Source organism: Panthera onca, chromosome E3 (genome assembly GCF_046562875.1).
Source record: "Panthera onca isolate mPanOnc1 chromosome E3, mPanOnc1 haplotype 2, whole genome shotgun sequence".
Lineage (NCBI taxonomy): Eukaryota > Metazoa > Chordata > Mammalia > Carnivora > Felidae > Panthera > Panthera onca.
In genome coordinates, this window is record NC_138354.1 from 38,906,879 (window position 1) to 38,934,571 (window position 27,693).

General features: G+C 55.7%; 1 protein-coding gene across 2 annotated transcripts; it reads left to right on the forward strand.

Moving 5' to 3' along the window:
* NLRC3 (NLR family CARD domain containing 3) lies at positions 1-27,628 on the forward strand. Of its 2 annotated transcripts, none has more exons than XM_060648302.3 (20): positions 1-429; positions 8,659-8,751; positions 9,137-9,198; positions 9,449-9,650; positions 9,747-11,481; positions 12,464-12,550; positions 15,256-15,339; positions 15,798-15,881; positions 17,271-17,354; positions 18,548-18,631; positions 19,041-19,124; positions 19,783-19,866; positions 20,420-20,507; positions 20,991-21,074; positions 21,559-21,642; positions 23,712-23,795; positions 24,210-24,293; positions 24,973-25,056; positions 25,436-25,519; positions 25,845-27,628. In XM_060648302.3, the coding sequence occupies exons 4-20, from the start codon at positions 9,473-9,475 to the stop codon at positions 25,926-25,928; spliced, it is 3,180 nt and encodes a 1,059-aa protein (XP_060504285.2). In that variant the 5' UTR covers positions 1-429; positions 8,659-8,751; positions 9,137-9,198; positions 9,449-9,472; the 3' UTR covers positions 25,929-27,628. The 2 variants fall into 2 exon arrangements, with proteins under 2 accessions (XP_060504285.2, XP_060504284.2); XM_060648301.3 differs by having other exon boundaries at positions 3-429; positions 20,420-20,503.
* Positions 27,629-27,693: the final 65 nt, after the last annotated feature.

Here is a 27,693-nt window from a genome sequence, read left to right on the forward strand (position 1 = left end):
CTCTCTGAATTACAGGGTGGTGACAAAGCCGAGCCGGGGCAGCCGCGGCTCATTGATTTGTCTGAGAAGCTGTTGGCTTTTGAAATGAGACAGGAAGGAGGGTTGAGGCGGAGCCCTGCACAGGAAGAGGTGAGGAGCCCAGCTGCCGTGACAGCCGGTGGGCTTGGGGGACTGCAGGAGCCGACGGGCCAGAGCCCCCCTGCCCTGTGCAGCCAGTGCCTCCCCATCCCTTCCGACAGGGCTTTGCTCCCGCCCCGCACAGATCCCGAGGGCTCGGGGCCCAGCTGACCGGCCACAGAGAATCTCAGGACATCCTCGCCACCACGCAGCTGCCTCTGTCCCCTGGAGCAGGGCTGAGCCCGGGAGCACCAGGATGGAGAACCCTCGGCCCCTCAGTCTCGGCATCCCTAGGGAAATGAGGTCTGGGAGGTAAGTCGAGTCCAGGCTGCCTCAGTGCAGGATGGGGGAGGAGGAAGAGACCGCCGGCAGGAAGGACCGTGACTTTTAAGGCCTGAGTTGCTCTAGGGAGCGGTGGCTGGGTGGCACCGGAAAGGTGTCCCCGTGGGGGCCGGGAGCTGCTGAGCAGGACTAGTTCACCGTACGGAATAAAGAAACATGTGCCCAAGGGCAGCCCACAATGGGCCAAGGGGACAAAGCCCAGCTCCCCAGGTACCAGTGATGGGCTGGGAGGAGCAGGAAGTAACCAGAAACCGCTGCAGGCAGGCAGAGTGAGGTTGAGCAGCCGAGGGGTTAAACTTGGCATCGACAGACCCGGGCTCCATCCCTGGCCTCACCTTCCACCTGTAAGACGGCAGTGACAATACCAGACCTGCCCCGGGGTCCTGAGGGCCCAGGGAGACGGCGCAGGCAGGCTGGGCTCTGGCATTCAGTGCCTGCCCCACAGACACCACCCTCTTGTTGGGTGAGCAGCCCCCAGGGGTCTCTTCTAGCCACACCTTTGGGTGGACTCGAGGCTCATCATTCTGAGAGGGCCGGTAACCAGAGAGGCCTTCTCAGAAGAGGTGTCACCGAGCTGTGCCTGCGGTGGCTGCTGGCCATGGTGTCCTCCCCACGGTCGGGCTCCTGGGTTCCTGGGGCGCCTCTGGGTCTCTTCCACGGGGACACACGCTTTCCCCAGGCCGGGGCCTCACTGTGGCCATCACAGGCCACCCTGTGGCTGGCTCCCGAGTAGGGGTGTAGGCCGGCAGCACCTCCTCTGTCCCACGGGCAGTGCAGTATGAGAAGGCCTGTGTCCTGCGGCAAAGCCACCGCTTCCTCCCACCTCTAGGAAAGGCTGCTTGGTCTCGAGAGGTCCACGGCCACGGTGCTGAGCCACCTCAAGGGGCTGAGAACTGAACTCTTGGGCCCTGAGAGGCGGGGCGGGGGCAGGGAGTCTCTGGAGACAGGAGCATCCGAGAGGCTGTGGCCTGAGGTGAGGGCGGCCCAGGCAGGTCGGCGCTGCAGGGTCCGAACGTACAGTCCCCAAGTGCGGGCGGGCAGAGAGAGGCTGGCTGTCTTGCAGGCCCCTGGGAGGGCAGCACGGGACAAGACGGGACTTGCCGGCAGAGCAAATGAGTAGATCGGGACCTGTGTCTTCTCTGGGATGAGACGTGAGCTCCGCTGTCCGTCCTGAGGGACGGGGACTGAGCGACACCAACGCCAGTGAGCACAGGTCCTCGGCTGCGTCGCACCCCACGGGTGAGGCTCTGGAGGATGTGGGGGTGTGGGGAAGCCCGCTCCAGGGGGTGGCCGTGGTCTGCAGCTGTCTGGCTGGCTGGCCCTGCCCACCACAGCTCAGAACGACTCTGGCCTTCAGATGGCCCAGGGCAGCCCAGACCACCCGCCCGTCTTCCCCTCTTTAAGCTGGTCGCAGGGCCTCCTTCCGCTCTCACTGAAGGCTGTCCGCACTGGACACGGCCTGACCGTCCCTGGCGGCGTGTGTGGCACTCGGGCCGTGGCAAGCTCCACCCTGCAGGGGCGGATTCTGGGCTGCACACAGGGCCTGTGCGCACACGCGGCCGGGTCGCTGTCCCGTGGGGGGAGCGCCCTCACTGGCCTCTGAGGTTGGCCCTGGGTTTTAAAGTATAAGCACATCCCACGTAATACTTGGGATATACTTACACTGAAAGAACTGCTGTTTATGCGAAATTCAGATTCTAGTGGGTGTCCTGTATCTTAATTTGCTAACCCCGGGAACCCTAGCCCTACGGCCAGCAGGGCAAGAAAGAGGAGTGTCTGACCCGGAGGAAGTGTTGGCTCCCAAAGCCGAGAGGCACATGGGACTGGAGGTGGGGGCAGGGGGGAGCTCCCCCCTGCCACCTTCCCAGACACTACTCTGCCCTGCCTCTTCTCCCCTGCTGTTGTCCCTCCGCTGCCACTTGCCCGGCCTTTCTAGCCTAGCGGTTCCCAATGCCGGCTGCTCCTTACAATCACCAGGGGAGCTCCAAAACACACACGCGTTGACTGGGCACACGGGTGGCTCAGTCGGTTACGCGTCCGACTCTTGGTTTCGGCTCAGGTCATGATCTCGAGGTTTCTAAGTTTGAGCCCCACATCAAGCTTCGCGCTGACAGTGAAGCCTGCTTGGGATCCTCTCTCTCTGCCCCTACCCCATTCACATTCGCTCTCACCCTAAATAAATAAACTTAAAAATTTTTATTAAAAAAATACATACGTGTTGAGGCCCTACCTCACACCAAATAAACCTCTAGGCGGTTGAGCTAAGCAGTGGCTTTTTAAAAATAGTTCTTCCTAGAACGACCATAAGATTCAGCAATTCCACTGCTGAGTATATAAACCCAAAGGAATCGAAAGCAGGGACTTGAACAGGTATTTGTACACCTGGTATTTGAACAGGTATTTGTTCGCAGCAGCATTTATTCACAAGAGGAAAAAGGCAGAGACAACCCAAGTGTCCATGGATGGACGAATGAATAAACAAAATGTGATCTAACTATAAAGACGGAACATGACTTAGAGTGAAATTTTTAGACGTGTCACAACAAGGATGAACCTGGAAAGCAGACACAAAAGGACAAATACTGCATGAGGTCCCTAGAGGAGTCAGATCCGTAGTGAAAGAAAGGAGAAGGCTGGGTTCCAGGGGCTGGGAGGAGGGGCAAGGGGAGTTAGTGCTTAATAGGGGCAGGCTTCCCATCGCGGGGATGAAACATTCCAGAGGTAGATGGCGGTGACGGTTTCACAGCATTGTCAATGTACTTAATGCCACCGAGTCGTACGCTTTAAAAACGGTTACAACGGTAAATTTCATGCTGTGTATATTTTACCACCCCCACACCCACACACACATAGTGCTCTAGACACTGTCCTGCCAGAGCCGAGGAGCCCTGGGCCCGGCCCTTCTTCCACATGGTCCCCTCATTCCCGTAGCCACCACCTCACCCCCAGTAGCAGCAGGGGCAGGGTGTCACCTGTGGGTGTACCTGGACAACCAATGACGGGAAGCCATGTCTGCCGCCGGGCCACGCCCTGACATCACCCAAGCCAACAGCAGGACACAGGCCCTGCTGTCCTGGCCTCACGTGCTAAGAGGCTGCACTAACACTGCTCGGCCTTGGTTTACGCACATGGGGAGATCTGGATGGCTGCGGAGGTACAGCTTACAGAGAGCAAAGTGAGCCCAGCGGGTTTTTACATCTGTAGGCACCTGTGTATCTGCACCCAGCGGTGATCGTATCGATCGCCCAGATCAACGTATACAAGGAGGTGACTACTGCTATTTTGACTTCTCTCATGTCAGATAGGTTGGGCCTGACATTAAACTCCCCATAAGCGGATTCACAGAGTACGTTCTCTCCGGGGTGACATTTTGTTCACTGTGTGTCTGCAAGAGTCAGCCACTTGAGTTTGTCCGCAGTTCCTTCGCTGTCATTACTACCCGGGACCTGATTGTTTCAACTTTACAAAAAATACATACATACACACACACACACACACACATATCCCGTTCTATTGTTGATGGATATTGGCAGTTTCTCCTTTTTTTTTTTTGGACACTATGAATAAAGCTGCTAGAACATTCCAATACTGTGTCTTGATGGATATAAACACTTGTTTCTGTTAGATATACATAGCCAGGCAGAGAATTGCTGTGTCACAAAAACATGCCTATTTGGCCTTATCACTACCAAACACTTCTCTGAAGTGATTTCACTTTGCATTTCTTAGAATTTTTTTTTTTAATTTTTTTAACGTTTATTTATTTTTGAGACAGAGAGAGACACAGCATGAACGGGGGAGGGGCAGAGAGAGGGAGACACAGAATCGGAGGCAAGCTCCAGGCTCTGAGCCATCAGCCCAGAGCCCGACGCGGGGCTCGAACTCACGGACCACGAGATCGTGACCTGAGCTGAAGTCGGACGCTTAACCGACTGAGCCACCCAGGCGCCCCTCACTTTGCATTTCTTTGATGACTAAGGATATTATCTTTTGTGACAGATCTTCAATTTTTTGGCTCACTTTTAACTGAGCTGTTTCTTAATGTTTATTTTTTTTTATTTATGAGAGAGAAACAGAGCGTGAGCAGGGGCGAGACAGAGAGAGAGAGGAGGACACAGAATACGAAGCAGGCTCCAGGCTCTGAGCTGTCGGCGCAGAGTCTGACGTGGGGCTCGAACTCACGAAAGGTGAGATCATGACCTGAGCCGAAGTCGGACGCTCAGCTGACTGAGCCACCCTGGCGCCCCTGTTTCTTACCGGATTTTTAAATGTACTGGAGACATCTCCTAGTCAGTAGTTTGCTGTCTCACCCTTTTAAAACTGTCTTCTGTCGAACAGATATCCCTAATTTTAATGAATCCAAACATGGCACTCATTTCTTTCACGGTTAGTGCTTTTTTTGTGCTCCACTTAAGTCTTTACCTAGCTCAAGTTCCTGAAAGTATTCTGTAACTGTTCCTAAACACTTGGTGGGGCTAGCATTCACATTTAGATCTATGATCCAGCTTGAATTAATCTTTGTGTGTGGTGGGAGGATGGGGGTCAAGGTCCATTTTCCGATAGGAATATCCCATTGGAGCAACACAATGTAGTACAAAGACCATCTTTTCTCCCCTGACTTGCAGTGGAGCCCCTGTTGTAAATGTGGTGACCACACATGACGTGTGGGTCTGTTTCGGGAACCTCTGTCATATTGCACTGGGCTACCTGCCGGCCCTGTGCCAAAACCTACAGCTCTATACTAAGCCTTGATGTTGGGTAGTAGAAGTCGTCTAGCTTTGTTCTTCTTTCTCAAAATAATTTTGGCTAGTCTAGGGTCTTTTGCTTTACATATATGTTTTAGAATCAGCTTGCCAGTTTCTACCCACCCTTCCTCACCAAAAAAGCTTGCTGGAATTTTGATTAGGATGTCGTTCAATTTATCGATCAATTTGGGAAGAAATGATATTTTAATAATAGTAAGTCTTCCAATCCATGAACATGGTAAATCCCTCTTTTAGGTCTTCTTTCATTTCTCTTAGTATTGTTTTTAGTTTTCTGTGTAGAGGTCTTGCAAATTTTTTGCTGAATTTATTCCTATTTTTTTTTTTTAATGCTTATTTATTTCTGAGATAGAGACAGAGCATGAGCAGGGGAGGGGCAGAGAGAGAGGGAGGCACAGAATCCGAAGCAGCTCCAGGCTCTGAGCTGTCAGCACAGAGCCCAACACAGGGCTCAAACTGATGGACCGTGGGATCATGACCTGAGCTGAAGTCAGACGTCCAACTGAATGAGCTACCCAGGCGCCCCTCGATATTTGCTTTTTAAATATTTCAAACTTTTACTTTCAATTTCATTGTTGCTGATAAGCAGAAATAGATATGACTTTTTTAAACCGACCTTGTGTTCAGAAACCTTGCTAAGTTCATGTATTAGTTCTAATCAATTGTAGACTGTTTTGGATTTTCAATGTATATAACCTTGTCAACTGTGAACAGTGAAAGTTTTTTTTTTCCTTTTCCAATCCTGAAATCTTTTATTCTTTCATTTTCCCTATTGCACTAGCACCTAATTGAAAAACCACCAGGGGGGGCCCTGGGGTGGCTGAGTCGGTTGAGCGTCCGACTTCAGCTCAGGTCATGTTCTCGTGGTTTGTGAGTTCGAGCCCCGCGTCGGGCTCTGTGCTGACAGCTCGGAGCCTGGAGCCTGCTTCGGATTCTGTGTCTCCCTCTCTCTCTCTGCCCTACCCCTGCTCATACTCTGTCTCTCTCTCTCTCTCAAAAATGAATAAACTTCAAAAAAATTTTAAAGAAAAACAACCAGGGCACCTAGGTAGCTCAGTTAGTTGAGCCTCCGACTCTTAATTTTGGCTCAGGTCGTGACCCCAGGGTTGTGAGATCCAGCCTCCTGCCGGGCTCCATGCTGAGCATGGAGCCTGCTTAAGATTCTGTCTTGACTTCCCTGTGCCCCTCTTTCTCCGTCCCTCTCCCCCACTGATCTCTAAATTAAAAAAATTTTTTTTTAATTTAATGTTATTTTTTTTACATTACCAAACTCCTTCATATGCAAGTAATATAAATATGTGTTCCTAAGCTCTATATTATGTTCTGATGACTTCTGTATCTATTCTTGTGCTAGCCCACCCTGTTTTACACAGCTTAATACACGTGGAAGATAGTATTCAAGAACCTAAGGTTGGTTCAATGTTAGAAAATCTGTAGTGTAGCTCACAGATTAAAGGAGAGACTGGATATGAACCCAGCATGTCACTCTCTAGTGACTTCCCACCACACTTAGTACAAACCCAAACGCATTATGGCCATTATGACGGTGGGTGGGTCTCAAACGTCCTCTTATCCTGTGAGCCCCACCCCTACCCCCATTCACTGTGCTCCAGCAACTGGCTTTTTCTGCCCCAGTAATGCACAGGGCATGTGTCCTTGCTGTCCCCCTAGCTCTGTGTGTAATTAACGCTTTCTCACTCTTCAGATCTCCGCTCCTAAGTGGCCTTCTCACAGAGGCCTTCCCTGGCCACCGTGACAGCCGACCCACTCCGCCATGCACACTGGGTGTTTCATTCACAGCGTTAATCATGTCAGATGGCCTCACTCATTCACTGGGTTTCTTTACTGTCATGTGCCCCACCCGGATCACACTCACAGGGTCAGGACCTTGTCTAACTTGTTCCCTTCAGATCCCCCATTGCCCACAGGCCACAAAAGGCCCTCAATAAATACCTCCTGATTCAATGACTGAAGGGAAATAAATCATGTGGTTGTGTCAATACTGCTAAAAAGGTATTTGCTAATTTAACAGACATGCCTAATTTTTTAAATGTGGGGACGTACAAGGGGAACCTCAGTGGCTCAGTTGGTTGAGCATCCGACTTCGGCTCAGGTCATGATTTCACGGCTCGTGAATTCGAGCCCCAGGTCGGGCTCTGTGCTGACAGCTCAGATCCTGGAGCGTGCTTTGGATTCTGTGTCTCCCTCTCTCTCTCTGCCCCTCTCCTGCTCATGCTCTGTCTCTTTCTCTTAAAAATAAACATTAAAAAAATTTTTTTAATGAAGAAAAACGTGGGGACGTACTGTAAGAGGCAGGAGATTGTCCAGCACAAAGGCTGCTGTCAGCGAAGCCTTGGTTTCTCTCTCAACTCAGCTGCTCCCCAGCTGTGTTGCCTCGAGCCAGTCACTTAACCTCCCTGAGCCTCAATGTCCTCATCCATAAAACGGGAGTGGTGACAATTTAATAAGGGTTGTTACAAGAAGCTAAATGACGTAAGTACAATGTTTAACAGATCGTCGTCTGGAGCACAGCAAGCCTTCAGGAGCAATCATGTGGTGTTATCTGAATGGTGCTAGGACACAAGGAAGCGAAAGAATCTTTTCCAAGAGGAGAGAACAACTTAGACACGATCACAAACATGAGGCCTGACGGCTTGGGCTCGAACCACGCCTGGGAGTCAGACGAGGATGCCCAGTGTGATTCCCGTCACTCACCACTGCGTGGGGGAGGTGGAGGGTCTGACCCACGTGGGAAAACTTGTTCAGGATAAGTGCTGCGATTTTAGGAAAGAGATGAAGTTATTCATACTGCAGTAAGAATTCACTGAGAAATGATGGGAAATAACATGAATACTTAACATTTGATGGGAAAGGAGATACAACGCACCAAGACTGTCTGCCTCAGTGACACCCACACCGATCTATCCACATTAGTGAGACTTCAGTCAGAACCCCATCTGGTTTCTTTTCCCCTTGGATTTGACGCCAAGAAGAACAAAAGAGGGGGAACAGCCAAGGGGTCCGAAGAAGAAGAATGAGCGAGGCCTCCCCCTGGCCTTTACAAACGCTGCCAGACTCCCTCAGCTGGGCTGGACACGGCCTGCCCTGAATTCATTGTACTTTAACACTTCAACAGTGCTCCGGACGGAACGGCTGGAAAACGCTATTCTACTTGTTGTCAAGCCCCTTTTAGCATCTTCTAGGTAAAAAGGTTCATCCCGGGTTAGAGTGCCAGGAAAGCCCAGTGCAAACACAAGGTCAGGGAACATGTCGGATCCTTGGGGCTGGAGTCAGGTGACCCCTCCTAAGTGACGATCGTTGAGACCCAGAGAACCGCCAAGCTAGAAGACACGGGCCAGACCCATTTCACTGAGCGGCTGGTATCCGGAGTGGCAGTTGTGGCCTCCGCTCAGCCCTGTCCTGTCTTCTCTCCTAGACCCCTGGGCGAGGGATGGCTGACCCCCACCCCCTGAGTTCGTGGGGCCCTGCCGGAGGAGCTGCCGTGGGCCGGACACCCCGCCCGCTGCAGGTGAGGAGGGGGCAGGGGCGCGCCGGGGGTCCTGGAGCGCCCACCGTAGCTGAGGGAGGGACACACGGGATCCACTCGGAGCCTCAGGGAAAGCGACGGGAGCAGGTGGGGCCCCGCACGGCTCCGCCTCTCAGTGGCCCCACACTGCAGCGCCCAGCAGAGAAGGGCGCTGCTGGGGTCAGGAGTCCCCAGGGGCTCCCTCCTGACTCACTCACCCCTCCCCTCCTGGCAACCACGGACGATCTTTTCCCTCTCTCCACAGTTTTGCCTTTTCCAGGGGGGTCACAGAGCTGGGCTCACAGAGCACGCGGCCTTTCCAGATCGACCTCCTTCATTCTCCCCTTCTCGGGAGCAGAGCTGCTCTTAACCCCGTCTCCACTTCCAGGTCACAAATGAGGACAGCACAGCACGAGGAGCTCAGGCGGCCTGCCCGGTGCCACACAGCCAGTAAGTGGCGGAGCTCAGGTTCCAGCCTGGGCCCGGTTCTTATCCACCATGCTCCTGGCGTCAGGGACGACGCTCGCCACCCAGGAACGAACGGCCCTTCCCGGCCCTTCCCGGAGGCCGGACGGAGGGGGCCACCGGCAGCCTGGGGAAGGACAGGGAGTGGGTCCCTCCCCATCCCCAGAGGCTCACTCACCTGTCCCAGGCCAGGGTGGTGACGCGGCACACGGCACCTCAGGCCCTCTCTTCGCAGCTGCTGGCGGCCATCGCGGACCCCATGAGGAAGCAGGAGGTGCGGACCGGCGGGGAGGCAGGCCAGGGCCGAGGCCCCGGCCCCCCGGCTGGGCAAGTGAAAGCCCTCGTGGACCTGCTGGCCGGGAAGAGCAGTCAGGGCTCCCAGGCCCCAGAGCCCCTGGACAGGGTGCCGCAGGCCCCCCTAGGGCCTCACGGTGACGGTAGGCGGAAGGAGGGTGTCCCCGGGCCCTCCCGCTCCCCGCTGCCCTCCCCTCCCCCACCCTCCCCAGCCCTCCCCTTCGGCCTCTGTCCCGCAGACTCGAGGATACAGAAGTGCCGGGAGGCTCTGCTGAACGGGGCGAGAGGCGGCCCCCCGCCCAGGCTGACCAGCCTCCTGCTGCTGGAGGGGCTGACGGACCTACAGCTGAGGGAACACGACTTCACACAGGTGGAGACCACGCGTGGGGCCTGGCGCCCGGCCAGGAGCCTCACCCTGGACAGACTCTTCCTGCCTCTGTCTCGGGTGTCTATCCCCCCCCGCATCTCCATCACCATCGGGGTAGCCGGCGTGGGCAAGACCACCCTGGTGAGGAACTTTGTCCAGCTCTGGGCCCGGGGACAGGTCGCCAAGGACTTCTCCCTGGTGCTCCCCTTGACCTTCCGAGATCTCAACACCCACGAGAAGCTGTCTGCGGACAGACTCGTCCGCTCCGTCTTCTCGCACATCGGGGAGTCCGGCCCGGCGGCGGCGGCCCCGCCCAAAACCCTCCTGATCCTGGATGGCCTGGACGAGTGCAAGACGCCTCTGGACTTCTCCAACACCGTGGCCTGCACGGACCCCAAGAAGGAGATCCAGGTGGACCATCTGATCACCAACATCATCCGGGGCAACCTATTCCCAGAAGTCTCTGTCTGGGTCACTTCCCGCCCCAGCGTGGCCGGCCAGATCCCGGGGGGCCTGGTAGACCGGATGACAGAGATCCGGGGCTTTGACGAGGAGGAGATCAAGGCGTGTTTGGAGGAGATGTTCCCCGAGGACCACACCCTCTCCGACTGGGTCCTGAGGCAGGTGCGGGCGGACAGGGCCCTGTACCTGATGTGCACGGTCCCAGCCTTCTGCCGGATTGCGGGGTCGGCCCTGGGTCACCTGCGCCACAGCGGGCCGGGGCCCCAGGACGCCGGGCAGCAGACTCCGAGGACCCTGTGCGAGCTCTACTCTTGGTACTTCAGGATGGCCCTCGGCGGGGACGGGCAGGAGAAGGGCAAGGTGAGCCCTCGCATCGAGCAGGTGGCCCACAGCTGCCGCAAGATGGTGGGCACTCTGGGGCGGCTGGCCTTCCACGGGCTGGTCAGGAAGAAGTACGTGTTCTACGAGCAGGACCTGAAGGCGTTTGGCGTGGATCTCGCTCTGCTGCAGAGCGGCCTGTGCAGCCGCTTCCTGCAGCGGGAAGAGACGCTGGCCGCGTCGACGGCCTACTGCTTCACGCACCTGTCCCTGCAGGAGTTTGTGGCGGCCGCGTATTACTACGCCGCCTCCAGGCGGGCTATCTTCGACCTCTTCGCCGAGGGTGGCGTGTCCTGGCCCCGCCTCGGCTTCCTCACACACTTCAGGAGCGCGGCCCAGCGGGCCATGCAGGCCGAGGACGGGCGGCTGGACGTGTTCCTGCGCTTCCTCTCAGGACTCCTCTCCCCCGGGGTCAACGCCCTGCTGGCAGGCTCCCTGCTGGTGCAGGGGGAGCACCAGGGCTACGGGGCCCAGGCGGCCGAGCTCCTGCAGGGCTGCCTGCGCCCCGACGTGGCGGTGTGCGCCCGGGCCGTCAACGTCCTGCACTGCCTGCACGAGCTGCGGCACACGGAGCTGGCCCGCGGCGTGGAGGAGGCCATGCAGAGCGGCAGCCTGGCGGGGCTGACCGGCCCCCGGCACCACGCGGCCCTGGCCTACCTCCTGCAGGTGTCAGACGCCTGCGTCCAGGAGGCCAACCTGTCCCTGTGCCTCAGCAAGGGCGTCCTCCAGAGCCTGCTGCCCCAGCTGCTCTACTGCCGGAGCCTGAGGTGGGTGCTGGGGTGGGGGTGTGCGCGGTGCGGGTCGGAGGAGACAGCGGGGGCCTGGAAGGCCGTTCCCCTCCACCACGCCCCCCCGTGCCAGCATCCTGGGGGCCGCCTGCAGGGCCACAGCACGGACGGCTTAAGGCAGCAGAAACTTGTTCTGTCACAGCTCTGGGGGGCACGGTCCAGACTCAAGGGGTCGGCAGGCCTGAGCTCCCTCTGAAGCCTTCCTGCCTCGCTAGCTCGTGCTGTTCACTGGCAGTCCTCAGCTCGTAGACGCATCACTCCGATCCGGGTGGTCCCACGGGCGCCTCCTCCGTGTCACTGTCTCCACGTGGTGTTCTGACAAGGACGCCAGTCGTACTGGCTTACGGGCCCGCCCCCCTCAGAATGACCTCATCTGGACTCATGACATCCGCGATCACCCTGGTTCCGGATGAGGTCATGAGCTTGAGGCGCTGGGGTGGCGGCGGGAGGTCGGAACACCAACATATCTTTCTGGGGAACACGATTCAACCTACGGCACTCTGTGAGCCACCCCTCTGCCGACAGAGGCCGCGCCCACTTACTCCACCACCACCCCTCCCGCCCATCACCCATCCTGCTCTGGACCTCAGTGTCTCTAAGACCAGGGCCGTCAGGACCTGAGAGCAGCTGCCACACCCTTGGAAGCAGAGCTAGCAGCCCGTGTCCCGCGGACACATGATGCACGGGGCTGCCGGGGAGACGCCCTCTGCGCAGGAATCCTGGGGCTCACCACACTGAGGCTCCCGGCGTACCCTCCCGGGAAAACCTCGAGCCTGGCGGGCGTGCCAGCACGGGTCCCCGGGCCACCTCGTGGTGGGGGCTGCGTGGCGATGGAAACGTGGGCCAGGGAAGGGATGCCAGCCTGGGTGTGTCTGCTGCCCTGAGGGCGGCCCTTTGCCGGGGCCTCGTTCCACCCGCCCGCGGGCGGTGGTACCACTCATTATCGCTCTGCCGCCTGCAGGCTGGACAACAACCAGTTCCAGGACCCCGTGATGGAGCTGCTGGGCAGCGTGCTGAGCGGGAAGGACTGTCGCATCCAGAGGATCAGGTAACGCTGACCCGGGAGACCCCACCCGGGGTGCCTACCTGTCGCACGGGGTCCAGGGCTATTTTCCCGTCCTCCTCTCTGCTCAACCGGCCAGAGGCGCCTGCAAGGAGAGGTGCCTTGGAAACACGTGGCTGCTTGTTGCTGCCCCTTCCGGAAAGTTCCGGAGGCTCAGGTCCCTCACCTGTAAGAAGAGGGAAGGGATGTGGTGAGGGTCAGGTGCTCTGGTGGACATGGGAGCATTTCCGCAGATACTCAACGTTCAGAAGTGCTGCGAGGCACAATGTTCTCTAAGCTCCTCTCGATGTTTGCCCTCAAAACAGTATTACAGGCACAGGATTGGCTCTGGAAATTAAATTAGAAATTTTTTAATTTAAAATTTGGATTTAAATTTGAACTTTTATTTAAACGAGTACAAGAAAAAAAAATTTAAACATTGAATCTTTAATGGTGTGATGAGACACAAGTCTGTGTGCTGACGGCAAAACAGAGTTTCGTGCTTGTGAAATCTCCTGTGATCACATTTCCAAGTCTCAGTAACGCTGAGGAGTGGGCTTGTGACCTGGGGGTGGTTAGAACTAGGGAGAGGAGTCTGGAGAACAGGATCCCGAGAGGAATTCTTCATCCTCACTTAAGCCTTCCTCTGGGTTCAGGAATAATCTCTGAGAAAACAAAAACGGAGTGAGTCAGGAGCCAAAAGAAGTCACGGAAGACAGTGGTGAGCGGTGGGCTCTGTGTGACCCTGTACAGTCAACTCTGCGCCAAAGGAGTGTAAAAATGGGGTTAAAACGGTATCTGTGAGTCTGGGGTCTCCGGGACCCCCCAAAGGTTTAATGATTCACTAGAAGGACTCACAGAACCCAGAAGAGCTGTTGTACCTGCACTTGTGGTTCAGGACGTCAAAAGGATACGGATTTAAATGCGCAGAGGGAAGGGTGCACGAGGCGGGCCCCAGAGAGACAGGGGCAAGCTTTCAGTTGTCCTTCCGCTGTGGTGGTGCAGACGGGGCCCGCCTCCCCAGCCACCACGCGCAACAGCACACATGAAGCGTTCTAACCAGGGAGGCGCACCCGGGCTTGGGTCCAGACATTTTACTGGAGGTGGGTCATGGGAAGCCCCTCCGGAGATAGGGACGTCAGGCTGCTACTGCACGGCCCAAGGGCCCCAGGTAAACACAGACAAGACTTATCAGGCAGGACCTTACAAGCGTTCAGAGGTCACCTCTCCAGAACTGGGGCAAGGTTAACCCTTTCCTGCACATTCCCCCTTCCGGTTGTTGAAGCAGCTTCAGTGGGTTAACTCAAGGCAAGTGGTGAGGACGGGCCAGGCACAGAGGAAGCACTGGATGAGGGCCGGCTATTAGCGGGATCCCCTTGGGCTAGCAGCCAGAGATAGAAATGCAATCCCTCTGAAAGAAACACAATAACATTAATTAATTTCATTAATATTCTTCCTTCACGGGAGCCTTCAGCAAAATAGTCAACTTCCAGAGTTTTGCATAAAGGAGTCTGGATAACGCTCAGAAAATATTCTGCACAAAAGCCAAAATTTCTTCTAAGGCCACGTGCTCTTCTCCCCCTCTCTGTAGTTGGTCCTCAGGGGCCACATCCCGTTTGAAAAGGCACCCTTCAGAAAACACACGTGGCTCATGAGATATTAAAAACTGTTACAAAAGTCCTGGGCAGAGAGGGGACAGAGGTTCTAGGACTCGAGGACAGTTATGTAGAGGGCGGTCTGGATGAATGATCTTCAAACTCTACGCAACAGAATCCCCTTTAAAAGTGGCCTATCAGCCAGAATGCCCACAAAAGACGGGCACCCGGGAGCTTCTGGACAGAAAGAGGAGACGTGGAGGCCCAGAACCCAGGCACGTGGTGCCCCTCAGCCTCTGGGACTCCTGAGCTGTTCTGAGGAACACGGGTTTTTGCTCTTTTTGTTTGTTTTTAATGTTTATTTTTCTGAGAGACAGACAGATTGCAAGTGGGGAAGGAGCAGAGAGAGAGGGAGACCCAGAATCTGAAGCAGGTGCCAGGCTCTGAGCTGTCAGCACAGAGCCTGATGCGGGGCTCAAACTCATGAACCGTGAGATCATGACTTGAGCCAAAGTCAGACACTTAACCGACTGAGCCACCCAGGCGCCCTGTTTCTGTTTTACTTTGAAGTTAATTCTAGTTAGTACCATTTTCCTTCCCTGTGCTAGAAAAGGACAGGGGCCAGTGGTGAGCTGGCCACAGTTCATGAGAGCAGGTTTTTAAAGTTTTAGGAATTTTTGCAAGCTGGGACTGCTTGAAATTGGCCGTGGTGAGAGTATTTACACCATGGAAATCGGCCAATGCTACAAATCAGTATTGTTGTACTTTTCCGGCACACTGCTGCCGGGGATCTTTGTGGGAAACTTCTGTAACTGCCCATGCTTTTTGCTGCCCTGTTTGCATAGAAGCCGTCGTACTGGATTCTGGCCAGACTCTGCCTTGGGAATCTTTGCCAGTGTGAGGGTCTGTCCCCTGCACTCTGGCCTTACCTTACTTGGCTCAGAGGCTTTCCTGGCCTGGGCGATTCTGCTCCAGGGCTCACGTCATCTCCACCTGCGTCCAGGCCCTCATGATGCTGGTGAAACCGGGAGGTTTGGATCACAAGCCTGGTGTTGAGGAAGAGGCCATGACAGTCGTAGACCAGCAATAACCACTCTTCTCCTTCTCCTTGGGCAGCTTGGCTGAGAACCAGATCAGTAACAAAGGGGCCAAAGCTCTGGCCAGATCCCTCCTGGTCAACAGAAGTCTGACAGCTCTGGAGTAAGTAGGACACCAGAGGCCAACGTTCTACCACTGGGACAGGGAAAGCTCGTCAGCCATCTTGTGAAGTCCCCCAGACCACACTGTCCCCTTGGTCAGTTGGAAGGACAGCAGAGTGAGCAAATTCCTGGCTCCTCGTCAGTTGTGGGGATCAGCCCAGGGAGGCACTGAATTTTGGCCCTGAAGCTGGTATGATTCTCCTCTCCACACTTGGCCCAAGCCACGTCCATCAGATCCTGCTCCCCTCCCCCTACCCCCCCTGCCGACCCCCCCATCACATGGGGCCATACTGGGAAATTCCTTACTTGTTCACCTGAATAAGGATCTCCACAAAACATGAAATCTTAAACCCCGTTATTTTCAGAGAGCGTAGATTTAAAGGTCAGTGTAACTTCTTTCTTTCCTCCCTGGGAATTGGATAAAAGAAAACAGTTCTTTCTCTCTCTTCTTCCCGCCAGCCTCCGCAGTAACTCCATCGGACCTCAAGGGGCCAAGGCTCTGGCAGATGCTCTGAAGATTAACCGCACTCTGGCCTTTCTGAGGTATGCGCCATCTGCTCCACATCCCGATATAACCAGCAGAGGGCGCACAAAACCCTCTCCCAGGTGCCAACCATGGAGTGGGAGATGATTCAAAATGGCAGGCATGCTATACTGGCTCCTGTCTAGGTGGATGCCACATGATCTCGTATCTATACAAGTTTCAGGTTTCAGTTCTTCCGTGCTCGTTGTCCTTGTGTGTACAGCCTAATCCAGGGATAGAGGAAAAGGAGGATGCGGTTGTATACAGGTGGAAAAGCAAAATAATCTATGAGGAAAACCTCTCGTCTTCCACCGAATGGGAAATCCCCAAGGCCATGGTGTCAGGATGTTCCCCTGAGGTGTCTTCCAGGACGCTGAAAGTGCCATACTCTAGAATATTCCTATGGTTTGCTGTGCTCCTTTTAGGAGTTGGCATATGTGGTTGTACCCATCCTTAGTTGAGTGTGTACTGTCATTTGTTTTTTCATTTATGTATTTTTATTGGGGTGAAATTCACCACTTTAAAGTATACATTTCAGTGTCACTTAGTACGTTCACAGTTGTTCCTTCGTCACCTCTATGTACTTCCACAATATTTTCATCACCCGAAAAGAAGACTGTATTCTTTATCGACCGCCTCCCATTCTCCCCTCCCCCCAGTCCCTGGAAACCACCAATCTGCTTTCTGTCTCTAGGTTTGCCATGGAATCATACGATAAGACCTCTTGTGTCTGGCTCCTTTCACTTAGCATAATGTTTTGAAGGTTCATCCACATTGTAGCCCGTGTCAGTACTTCATCCCTTTTTCTGGTTAAATAACATTCCGCTTTATGAACAGACCCCAACGTACCCATTCGTCAGCTCACGGACATTTGGGTTGTTTCCACCTTTTGGCTCTTGTGGATAATGCTGCTGTGCACATTCATGTGCACGCATTTGAGTACCTGTTCTCCATTCTTTTGGGTAAATACCTACCAGTGAAACTGCTCAGTAACTCTACGTTGGACCTTTTGAGGAAGCGCCGGACTGTTTTCCACAAGGTCCGCACCATTTTACATTCCCCACCAGCAATGGGTGAGGGTTCCGATATTTCCACATCCTTGTTAACATTTGGAGGCTGTGGCTTTTAGCTGTAATTAAGACTACGGACAACCTAGCTATCGTCATCCAGATAATATGCACACCCTGTTCCCAGTCAGCAGATAAATGCTTAGAGACTCAGAGGGAATCCTTATGATTCCCTGGAAGGAACCAACTGTTCCCAAATCCTGTGTGGTGGGCAGCAAGGGCACGCAGTGGTCAGCTGCTCCCCCCACCCCCTGGGGCTTGGTAACACTGTGGTAGGGGTCAAGGCCACCATTGGGCCCTCTCTTGTGCCATTGGTGATGTACCTCTTCCTTGCCTCCACAGCCTCCAGAACAATGCCATCAGGGATAACGGTGCCAGGTTTGTGGCTGAGGCCTTGGCCGCCAACCGGACCCTCTCTGTGCTACAGTAAGTGGATGTGCTGGCCAGCAGAGATACCCCCCCTTCTCCCCTCCTCCAAGGGCCTGTTTCCTGCAAGGAAGGATGATTGGGGAGACGGCCTGAGACTTTCGGGCCCATCTAGATGACCCCTGGATATCTTGATGTCCACTCTTCCACAGAACAGGTATTGGGGAAATAATTAAAAATAAAGCCTCCTGCCAATGCAGAAAATCCTCTCCGCAAAGGTAGAAAAGAAGGAAACAGTTGCATTATTTGAAGAATCAACCAGATTGCACTGCACATCATTGGCAACCCAGAGCTGGCCAGGACAGAAAGAAATCTCACCCCTTTCTACAGCCAAGCAGATACAACCCACGGCACGCGTGTTCTCAAGATAACTTGTCCTCAAGTAAGAGGACTGGACAGCACCGTCTGTCACCCACAGTGTTTCCTCAGTTTGCCTGGTGGTTAAGGTCGTCAGCCGTTCAATGATTGCCTTTACCCAAAGGAAAAGCCAGGCTCCTCGTGCCGTTATGACAAGCAGACAATTACAACTTGGAGTGGTGCTACCTTCCTCGATGCGCTCCTTTCAGAGACGTGGTTCTGAGGTCCCTTGGGGGCCATCACTCCGGCAAAAGGCTTATTTAGCTTTTAAAAGGATTCATACGCTTCTCAAAGGGACAGATTTACAATCCCAAGTTTTCTCAAAGAAATGCTCTGAGGGAAAGGATCCCTTTTGGAACCAGCGAAAATTCCCTTTGGTTGAGATTGTATCTGGCCTTACACAGGACAGGTCCTGCCCTGCCTGCCCTTCTGGGATGCGCACAGGGGTTCTCTTGTAAGCATCTCCCTCCTCCAGATTTAGTATGAAGGGAAGTAGCTTTCGGAGAAGAGCGGAAACGGAGGGTCTGCCCTAGGCAGGACTGCAGGGGTGGGAGGTAGGCTGCGGGCTGGTCGAGAGGGAGGACGACTGTTGAGTGTTGGGAGGGTTGCCTGGGCAAGGAGCCCAGCCGTCCTTGCCTCTGACCCCCCACATACTAGTGTCGATCTGCTGGCATCGTTTCGGCAATGATGCACAGACTGTTGCTAGAGCCCCCTCTGCCCACGCGGTGGGGAGAGCACCTGAGTCGTCTCTGAGCTCTCGCCCTTCCCCCAGACTGTCCCGAGAGGGGGAATGGCTGCGGCCAGCTTTGCTGAGGGACCCCTCCCCTCACCCACAGCCTGCAGAAGAATACCATTGGGCCTCTGGGAGCCCAGCAGACGGCAGATGCCCTGAAGCAGAACAGGAGTCTGAAGGAGCTCATGTGAGAAATGCGGAAGGGCTACATTTGTATCCTCAGTGACCGGCACAGAGCCCAGCCCATCACAAATATTTGTGAGCATGGGGATGGATGGATGGATGGATGATGGATGAACGGATGGATGGATAGACGTGTGGGTACTTCACATGAAGTATCACAAAACCTCTCACCAAAGAGTTGGCCCTGCCCCTGCTAGGGAGTCCAGACGTACTTTGCTAGGTTCATCTCTCACAGGCAGTTGGGAGTCACCTGCAGGGGCCACCAACCAGACTCAAGAACAGACTGTGCCCTGGGCACCCTTAAGACAACAGAGAGAGCACTGCCCTGGAGGGCTTCCCTGGACCCTGATCCCCGGGCCCCACCCGCCAGGCTGCTCCAGAAAACCAGCGCACCCTTGTCTTCTCTCTTGCAGATTCTCCAGTAACAGCATTGGCGATAAAGGTGCCGAGGCCCTGGCTAAGGCCCTGAAGGTGAACCAGGGTCTGGAGAGCCTGGAGTGAGTCTGCCTGACCACACTCAGGAGTGGCCGTGGGCAGTGGGTGACATCCCTGGGTGGGTGACACATGGGTCTAGACGTCCCATCTAGAAGGTGGGCGGGTCCCGGAAGAGGGCTGTCAGTCAGGGCCACCACCCTGCCGGGATCCAGCCAGCCGCCAACCCTGGGCACACTGGGATCTCGGTCTCTCTCCGCGCCTACCTCGCTGTTCCGTCCCACCACCAGCTCCATTTCCCTGGACAGCAGAGGTTGGTGTTGGTTCTGGAGTTTCCAGAGTCACAAGCACCAAGTCCCCCTAGGCTGGCACTGGCGACTAAAGAGGGTTGCAGCTGCAGCAGCCTTGGTGGGGGCTGGGGGAGCTCAGCGCTGCCCCCACCCTGGCTGCAGACACAACGCAAACCCCTTCTCCGGGCCATTTAGAGCCACTCAAATCAAGGCAGAGTCTAAACTTTGGGGGCTGGTCACGCTAGAGCCACCTGCCCTGACCTAGCAGGGTCTGGAACAGGTGGGGGATGGGGACGGGAAGGAGGGATGATGAGAAGAACACCCAGGGTCCCCCAACTCTGTTGAGCCCTACACCTTCAGTCCCCAAGCTGGAACAGCGGCTCCCGGGGGGTCCGGGACAAGCGTCCCAAGCGCTGCCCCGTCCTGTTTGCAGCCTGCAGAGCAATTCCATCAGTGACGCAGGTGTGGCTGCGCTGATGGGGGCCCTCTGCACCAACCAGACCCTCATCAGCCTCAAGTAAGTCCCGCCTTCCCTCTCCGGCCGGGGTGTCCCTTTGGTCAAGGGGTCTGAAGGGCCTTTGGGACTTGGGAGGAAAGGCTGGGGCTGGGAAGGCCACACCTCCCTCTGTGGGTCCATTAGGAAGACATCTGTGGTTGGGCAGCTGGGTCCTGGAGCATCCTGGGTCCCGGAGCCTGTGGCATCCCACCCGCTCTGGAGGGCAGGGGACAGCAGGGGACAGCCGGGGTCCTCAGCTGGCCGGTTCTGCTGCTCCCTCTGCTACACGAGCTTGTGAGGCAGCCAAGCATGCTCGCCTGCCCCCGTCCCCTCACCTCTGAGGGCCCGTCAACCGATCCGCTCCCTCCTGGGTGGCCCCACTGTTGGCAGTCCCACAGGGAGATGCTTGGCCGGCCGGGGAGCCCTGCCTGTCGGAGGCCCTTCACACCCGATCGCTCAGGACGCCCAGGTCACCCCTGAGGTTCCTTGGGTTTGAGAAGCCTGAGTGCCAGGGCTCGTGTCCCCCAAGTCCCCACGTATCTGGTCAGCAGTTCAGGGTCTTCTCTCTCCCCAGCCTGCGAGAAAACTCCATCAGCTCAGAGGGAGCCCGGGACCTGGCTCAAGCTCTCTGCAGCAACAGCACCCTGAAAAATCTGGAGTACGTGAGTCGGGGGCGGGGTGTGCTTCCTACGGCCCCTTCAGGCCCAGGGTGACAGGGGGCTGCAGACCCTCGTCACCTTGTCATTTTACAGGCTGGAGGGGGACCCGGTTGGGGAGGGGGAACCAGGAGACCTGGCCTCTAGGGGCAGCCCCTCCACTCTCATGTGATAAGTAACCTACAGATGAGGTTCGTGGGGACGCTGCCTGCCCCCGTGCCCCAGTCCCCGTGGTGATGTGAGGGGGGCCAGATCTTCAGGGCAGCGCAGCACAGAGATCAGGAGTGAGTCCTCCAGGGGGGATGATCTGTCCCGGGACCCTGTCCCTGTGGCTGTCAGGAAGGCAGGTGCTTGGCACACACCAGCGCTCAATCAACACGAGCTAGGTGGGTCCTCGGGGAGGAGGGGGCCTGGATTCCCAGGTGAGCAAGGACGGGGGCTCCACGCCGGCAGGCTCCTGCTTACTCACCCCTGATCCCTTCCTCCCAGCCTGACAGCCAACCTCCTCCACGACCAGGGCGCCCAGGCCATCGCGCTGGCAGTGAGAGAAAACCGGGCCCTCACATCCCTCCAGTGAGTCTACGGTGCCCCCCACCCCTCCCTGTCCCCTCTGCAACACTGCGGGGCCATCATACCCGCTGGCATCGGGCTCCCCCACAACACGGCCTCAGGGGCTTCCAGTAGGCCGCGCCCTGTCCCCCTCCAGCCCCCGCCCCCGCCCGCTTCCTGGGGCTGATCCACTGAGAGGCCAAAGGTGGGAGGTGGGCACCCACCTCACACCTGCAAATGCCACAAGCCTCATGCAGGGGCCATTTGGAGTCTTCATTTGAGCCCGTCCCTGTGCCCACCCCTAACCAGAGAGTGCTGACTGACCCCTTGGGACTAGACCCGAGGCGGGGTGCAGGAGTTGTGTCCACCAGTGGCCAGGACCCCGTCCTACAAGTACTCCTTCCCTGCCATCAGACTCTCCTGGGAGGAGTCCCCTCTTTCTGCACCTTCCAGAGCCTCCCGGGCTCTGCTGTGGCCCACGTGGTCACACGTGTCTGTGTCTGCCCAGCCTGCAGTGGAACTTCATCCAGGCCGGTGCGGCCAAGGCCCTGGGACAAGCACTACAACTCAACCGGAGCCTGACCAGCCTCGAGTGAGTGGGGCCTTGGCAGGAGCGGCGGGAAGGGCAGGGCGGCAAGGAAATCTGAAACCTCGGGGTCCACCAGGCACACGGCTCGGCTCGTGCCAAAGGCCCTCAGCACACAGCCTCCTCTGCCCTAAGGCCAGCGGGCATATTTCTGTTCTTATCTGTTTTGTTGTTTTTTAAACAGCTTTGTTGATACGTAATCCCCCTACCACAAAAATCTACCCAGATAAAGCATACAATTCGCTGGCTTCTAGTATACTCACAGAGTTGTGCGACCATCCCCACAATTGTAGACCATTTCCCTTAAACCTTAAACAAACCCCCACACTCATCAGCGGTCACTCCCCATTGCCCCCGTGCCCCAGCCCCTGGAAACCACACGTCTGCTTTCTGTCTCTACGGAGTTACCTGTACTGGACACTTCACGTACGTGGGACTGAACAGCGTGTGACCTCTTGCCACCAAGGTCTTTCGTTCGGTATCAGGTTTCCAAGGTTCACCCAGGTTGCAGCGTGAATCAGGGCTTCATTCCTTTCTGTGGCTGAATCCTATTCCGCTGTGCAGATTGACATGCCATTATTTATCCCCTCATCTGTCGAGGAACATCTGGGTGGTTTGTTTGGACTGTTTGGCTCTCATAACGCTGCTGTGAACGTTCGTGTACAAGCTTCTGCCTGGACATGCGCTTTCATTTCTCTTGGGCACACGAGCGAGTGGAGCCGCGGAGTTGAATGGGAACCCTGTCTCTGACCCTCTGAGTCTCACCTGCTTTGGACCGCGCCCATGGCTTCTCCCTTGGCATCCAGGATAGCCTATTTCTGCCTGGTTCTTCTGTCTCACTGACATCCTGGGGCTCCTCAGGGATGTGTTCTAGGCCATCTTGTCTCGAACGAGCTCCCTATTCCAGAAGCTGTCCTCTCGCACACTCCCGGACTTCAGAGTCCCGGTGCCCCCGCGTCTAGACCCCTCTCTCCCGAGCCCCAGACCCACGGAATCACTGCCCACGCCACCTCCCCACGAGTCTGTTTCTCAGCTCCACCTCACGAACGGGCCCGGCCAACCCGGCCCGCGAGCTAGAAACCTCGTCTCTGTTCTCGCTTCCCGCTTGCGACTCTCCTCCCAAGGCCCCACCGGCTCCCTCCACCCTCGCGGCCACCGTCCGGCCACCAGCTCCACTCACCCTGCGTCCCCGTAGCAGCCTCCACATCCAGTGCATCCGCTCACACCGCTGGCCAAACATCTTTCCAAAATGTGTATCTGTCCCCGTCCTGAGATGCTTCGATGGCCGCCCAGCGCCTGCAGAGTGAAACCCACCCCTCGGTGTGGCTTCTAACAAAGGCCCCAAAGGCCTGCTTCCGTCATTTCACACGCCAGCCACTTGGTGCCATTTCTTCGGGTTCCGTGGACGTGCCAGGCCCCCTCCCCCAACTCTCATCCTGCAGGTTTCAGTTCAGACCTATTTCTCCCGGTGGCCTCCGTGACCACACGGGGGCAGGAGACCCCGTGGGCTCCTCCGTCCCCCCAGCACGTGGCCCACGGGGCCGGCTCGTTCGGTCACACCCGCCCACCCGAGACAGGATCAGGCCAGGGCACCACACGCACTAACACGTCTGCTAAAATCGCGAATGCAAACTGCTCCCTTCAACACCCCAATGCCACCCGAGGTAAACTCTCCATCATTTACCGCGCTAGGAACTGACTTTACTCCGATGTGGAAGGGAAGGAAAAAAAAAAAAAAAAGATGTAAAACCCTGACGAGCAAGAATGGCCAGGGACTAAGGGCTTCGACTGAATTCTCTGGCTGGCACGCCCATTTTTTTGTCCTCACCCTTGAGAGTATTTCCACGTGTCCCTTTTCTTGTTTGCTTCTGATGATCCAGGTTCATAGAGACCCCAGAGCCCTCTGCATGTTAATTAGGAGGCCGCGGGGGCGGTTATCCCCTCGGCAACCCTGGGAGTCTAGTCTGCGGTGTGCGCGGTCTGAATGAAAACTAGAAGGTCCAAGCTCAGGACGTCATGCTGGAGTGCCGCTGGCCCCGTGCCCTGTGAGCCCGGGGGTCACGCTCTGTGTTCAGTTTGCAGGAGAACGCCATCGGGGACGAGGGCGCCTCCGCACTGGCCAGCGCACTAAAGGCCAACACGGCCCTCACCGCTCTCTAGTAAGTGTTGACGTGCACGGCAGCCCAGGCAGCCGGCCCTGAGCCCTGCTTTCATACCAAACATCAGTTTTGCTTCCCAGCCGAGAAGGTGTATTAAATTTTCCTAATGTTAGCAATTGGGACAAAGTAAGAAGTAGGGGTTCAGGGAGTGTTTTTCCTCAAACCCTCCAGGGAACCACCTCTCCTTCCCGTATCCGTAGCATCCCGATCTCTGTCCTTGGCATCAGGGGAGGCCGGAGGCGCGGCGTTCTGTGGACGGATCACAGGCCAACAGTTTTCAGCGCTATGTTGTCACTTGCAGCCCTCAGTCCAGGGGTGGAGAAGGAAGGACAAGGATGCATGGAAGCTGGGCCAGGCGGGGTGCAGGCCGGAACGCCTCAGCCTGTCCGCACTGACCCCATCTCTTCTGCATAGTCTGCAGGTGGCCTCCATTGGTGCCCGGGGGGCCCAGGCGCTAGGGGATGCCCTGGCTGTGAACAGGACCTTGGAGATTCTCGAGTGAGTATTCCAGTCTCTGGTTGCTGTCTCTTACCCAAACGAACCAAGCTGTTGATTCAAAATGAAGATACAGAAGGGAAAAAATGTCAATTTACATGGAAAGTCACAAAGCACTTAAATATCATCACTGAGATGAAGCTTTCCCCAGCTTCCCCGCTGCCACCTCACACCTCTTCCCTGGGAGTCACCGCTGTGGCTCCTGCTCTCCTGGGTCTTGCCCAGGCTGCGCACATCCCGAGGTCCTCTGTAGGGGTCCTTGGCCACTGACCTTGGTCTAGGAGTAGATCCAAACCCCGGGCAGGGGCAGGGGCGACTTAAGCTCAGTGGGGGTCTCAGGCATGTCCCAGTCACTCCTGCTCTTGTGGTCCTGTGACGCTGAGCATGTGGGGACCGCTGGAGGAAGTGTCTCCTCTCTCACCTCAGCCCCACTCTCCTTCCTTTGGGATGGAGGGCGAGGGCTCCAACAAACCACCCAGGTCGGGCCAGCTTCACCCCTCCTGGTGCGTCCTGCTCCCCAGAGCCGATCTCTGTTCTGGGCCGGGGAGTCAGGAAGGAGGAACCGCCCCCCGTGGTTGCTACGTCCCTGCTGCCTCTACCCAGCGGCCCGTGCTAGTCTAGGAGGTACTGTTCACACCCCACAGCTATCGCTGTGCTTTAGGCTTCATATCTTTCCTGACAGCTTAAGAGGAAACGCCATCGGGGTGGCCGGAGCCAAAGCCCTGGCAAATGCTCTGAAGGTCAACTCAAGTCTCCGAAGACTCAAGTGAGTGGTTGTAGAGACCTACCTCCGCCCTGGCACAGCAGACTTCTCTGCTGGAACCTCCCCATGTAATGAGACGTTCTTGACTTCCTCTGTAAGCCGCTTCCCTCTGACTAGAAATAGCACTAGAGTCCACGTTGCAGATGAGTTTGTTCATTCTATCTAGCTTATGTCAGAGGTAAGCCATTGAATGCCTGCGGTTTTGGTCTTCCATCCTCCATGGCGCTCGGACGGGACCACCTGGCTACCGGTAGACACTGGTCTCAGGGGTAAAGGCCACCTTGCTCTTGCTGGGACACCTGTGATCAAAGCAGCGCTGCTTCCCAGCACGTGTTCTGTCCCGAATGGCTCACGATGGTGTCTGCATCTTTTCTCTGCCTAGTCTTCAAGAGAATTCCTTGGGGATGGACGGGGCGATATGCGTTGCCACGGCACTCTCTGGGAACCACGGCCTCCAGCACATCAAGTGAGTGGGGCTCGGCCCTTCCCTGCCATTCTGGTCCAACCCCCCCCCCCCCCAACCCCGCAGGCTCACGGCTCCCAGGTCAGGCCCTGCCTTCCGCCCAATTCCTGGAGCTGGCAGACTCCCATGTCTCTCAGCGGCTCTGCGGGGCAGCCCGGTATAAGAGGGAGCCGTTCTGGGCCTTCCCCATAGGACGGATCCTGGAAGCACGGTCTTGCCTGGAGTTCTGCATTTCGTGTGGTGACTGTCTGCTCTTTACTAAAGGGACTTGCAGGCCTCTGGCCCTTGAGCCCCTCTCTCAAGCCGGGTCCGAATCCTTCTCTTCCAGCCTCCAGGGAAATCACATTGGGGAGTCTGGCGCCAGGATGATCTCGGAGGCTATCAAGACCAACGCTCCTTCGTGCACTGTTGAAATGTGAGCGCAAAAGTGCCTGGTGGGTCAGGCGAGAGAACACAGAAGCAACTGGAAGCTTGTGAACAAAAACTCCCCGTCCAGGGCCCGTCCCTGTGGTCTGGGAACGATGCTGACCTGCACAAAAGCTGGTCTCCTGCAAGAGGCAGGAGGGATGCTGCCAAAGGGGTTGGGAGCACCTCTCCCGGCCCGGGTTCCGACCGGGCAGGGGTGACGCAGATTCCCTGCTGTGGCACAGAGGAGGGAAGGTGTCTGCCGTGGGACTCAGGGACATAGGCCTTAAGCCCAACCGGTGAGAAGCGGGCGTGAGCTTCTTCATACCCCGAGGTCTTCACGCGCCCCTTTTGTTTTCATTGTCCTTTTCCACTGGTTAAAATCATCCCCTCACTCTAAAGTGAGCTGTCACCTTCAAGCCTATGCAGAGTATCCGTTTGGCACGGGTGACAGAAGGGACCTTCCTTTTCTCAAGAAGAACAGAAGGTTTTAGGAGTATGATCCTCAGAGATACACGGAAAAACTGTGAGAATTGGTTTGAAGAGAAATTAAGGCTTTGAGTTATAAAATTCCGGACACAGAGACTAAGCTCTCCAAGGTCTTTGCCGTCTTTGATCCGTTACCAAATCTCTCAAAGGCAAGGACTACGTCTGACACACGTTATGTGGGGTCTGGCACGCTGGTCGTCAATAGCGTGTTACATGTTGACGCCTCAATGTTATTCTACAGCCGGCTTCCCAGACCGCTGCTGCGCCTGCAGCGTCCCCATGAAGGTGACATCAGGCTTCCCAGACCCCTGCTGCGCCTGTCGTGTCCCCATGCAGGCGAGCAAGCTGAGCTCCATGTGGCACAAATTCCCTCAGGGGTTGGTCTGTGATGAAAGGAAAAAGTTCCCAAGTGGACACCACAGTTCTCACCAACTAAAAAACCAAGGAAAATGCTTATCAAGATTTTACAGTTTGAACACGAATCGATGTTGTTCCCAATGTTCCCTTAAAAATGAGTATTCGGGGGGCGCCTGGGTGGCTCAGTCGGTTAAGTGTCCGACTTCAGCTCAGGTCACAATCTCATGGTCTGTGAGTTCGAGCCCCACGTCGGGCTCTGGGCTGACGGCTCAGAGCCTGGAGCCTGTTTCCGATTCTGTGTCTCCCTCTCTCTGCCCCTCCCCGTTCATGCTCTGTCTCTCTCTGTCTCAAAAATAAATAAATGTTAAAAAAAAAATTAAAAAAAAAATGAGTATTCGGGCAAGAATCATCAATGTACGTTAAAACCATGGGTGACAGCCTATCGAGGAAGAAGCTATCCACCCCAAAGGGATACTTACAAAGGGGAATTATCAAAATATCACCCCACATGGGGCATTTACAAAGGGGAAAAAGATATCTTTAAAGATGGAAAATTGGGCAAATGCTTTCTTAACAACGTGGTCAAACTTACCATCAGCACGAATGGGAGAAATTGCCATCACGTGCTCCTGATGGGAGGCGCTGACGACACGTCGCCGATGCAGTATTCTCACCAAAACTATTGATTTGACTCTAATCGGGAAGGAGCAGTCAGACAAAATCCAAATCGAGAGGCATTCTGCAAAAAACAATAGCCTGACCTCTTCAAAAAGATCAATGTCATGAAAAATACAAAAGGCCGGGGACTGTCTTAAATTGTAGGTTAAACAGACATGACAACTTAACGCAGGATCTCTGACTGGATCCTCGACTGCAGAGAAACAATCAGCTATAAAGAAAAGTATTTGGAAATGGGAGACATTTGA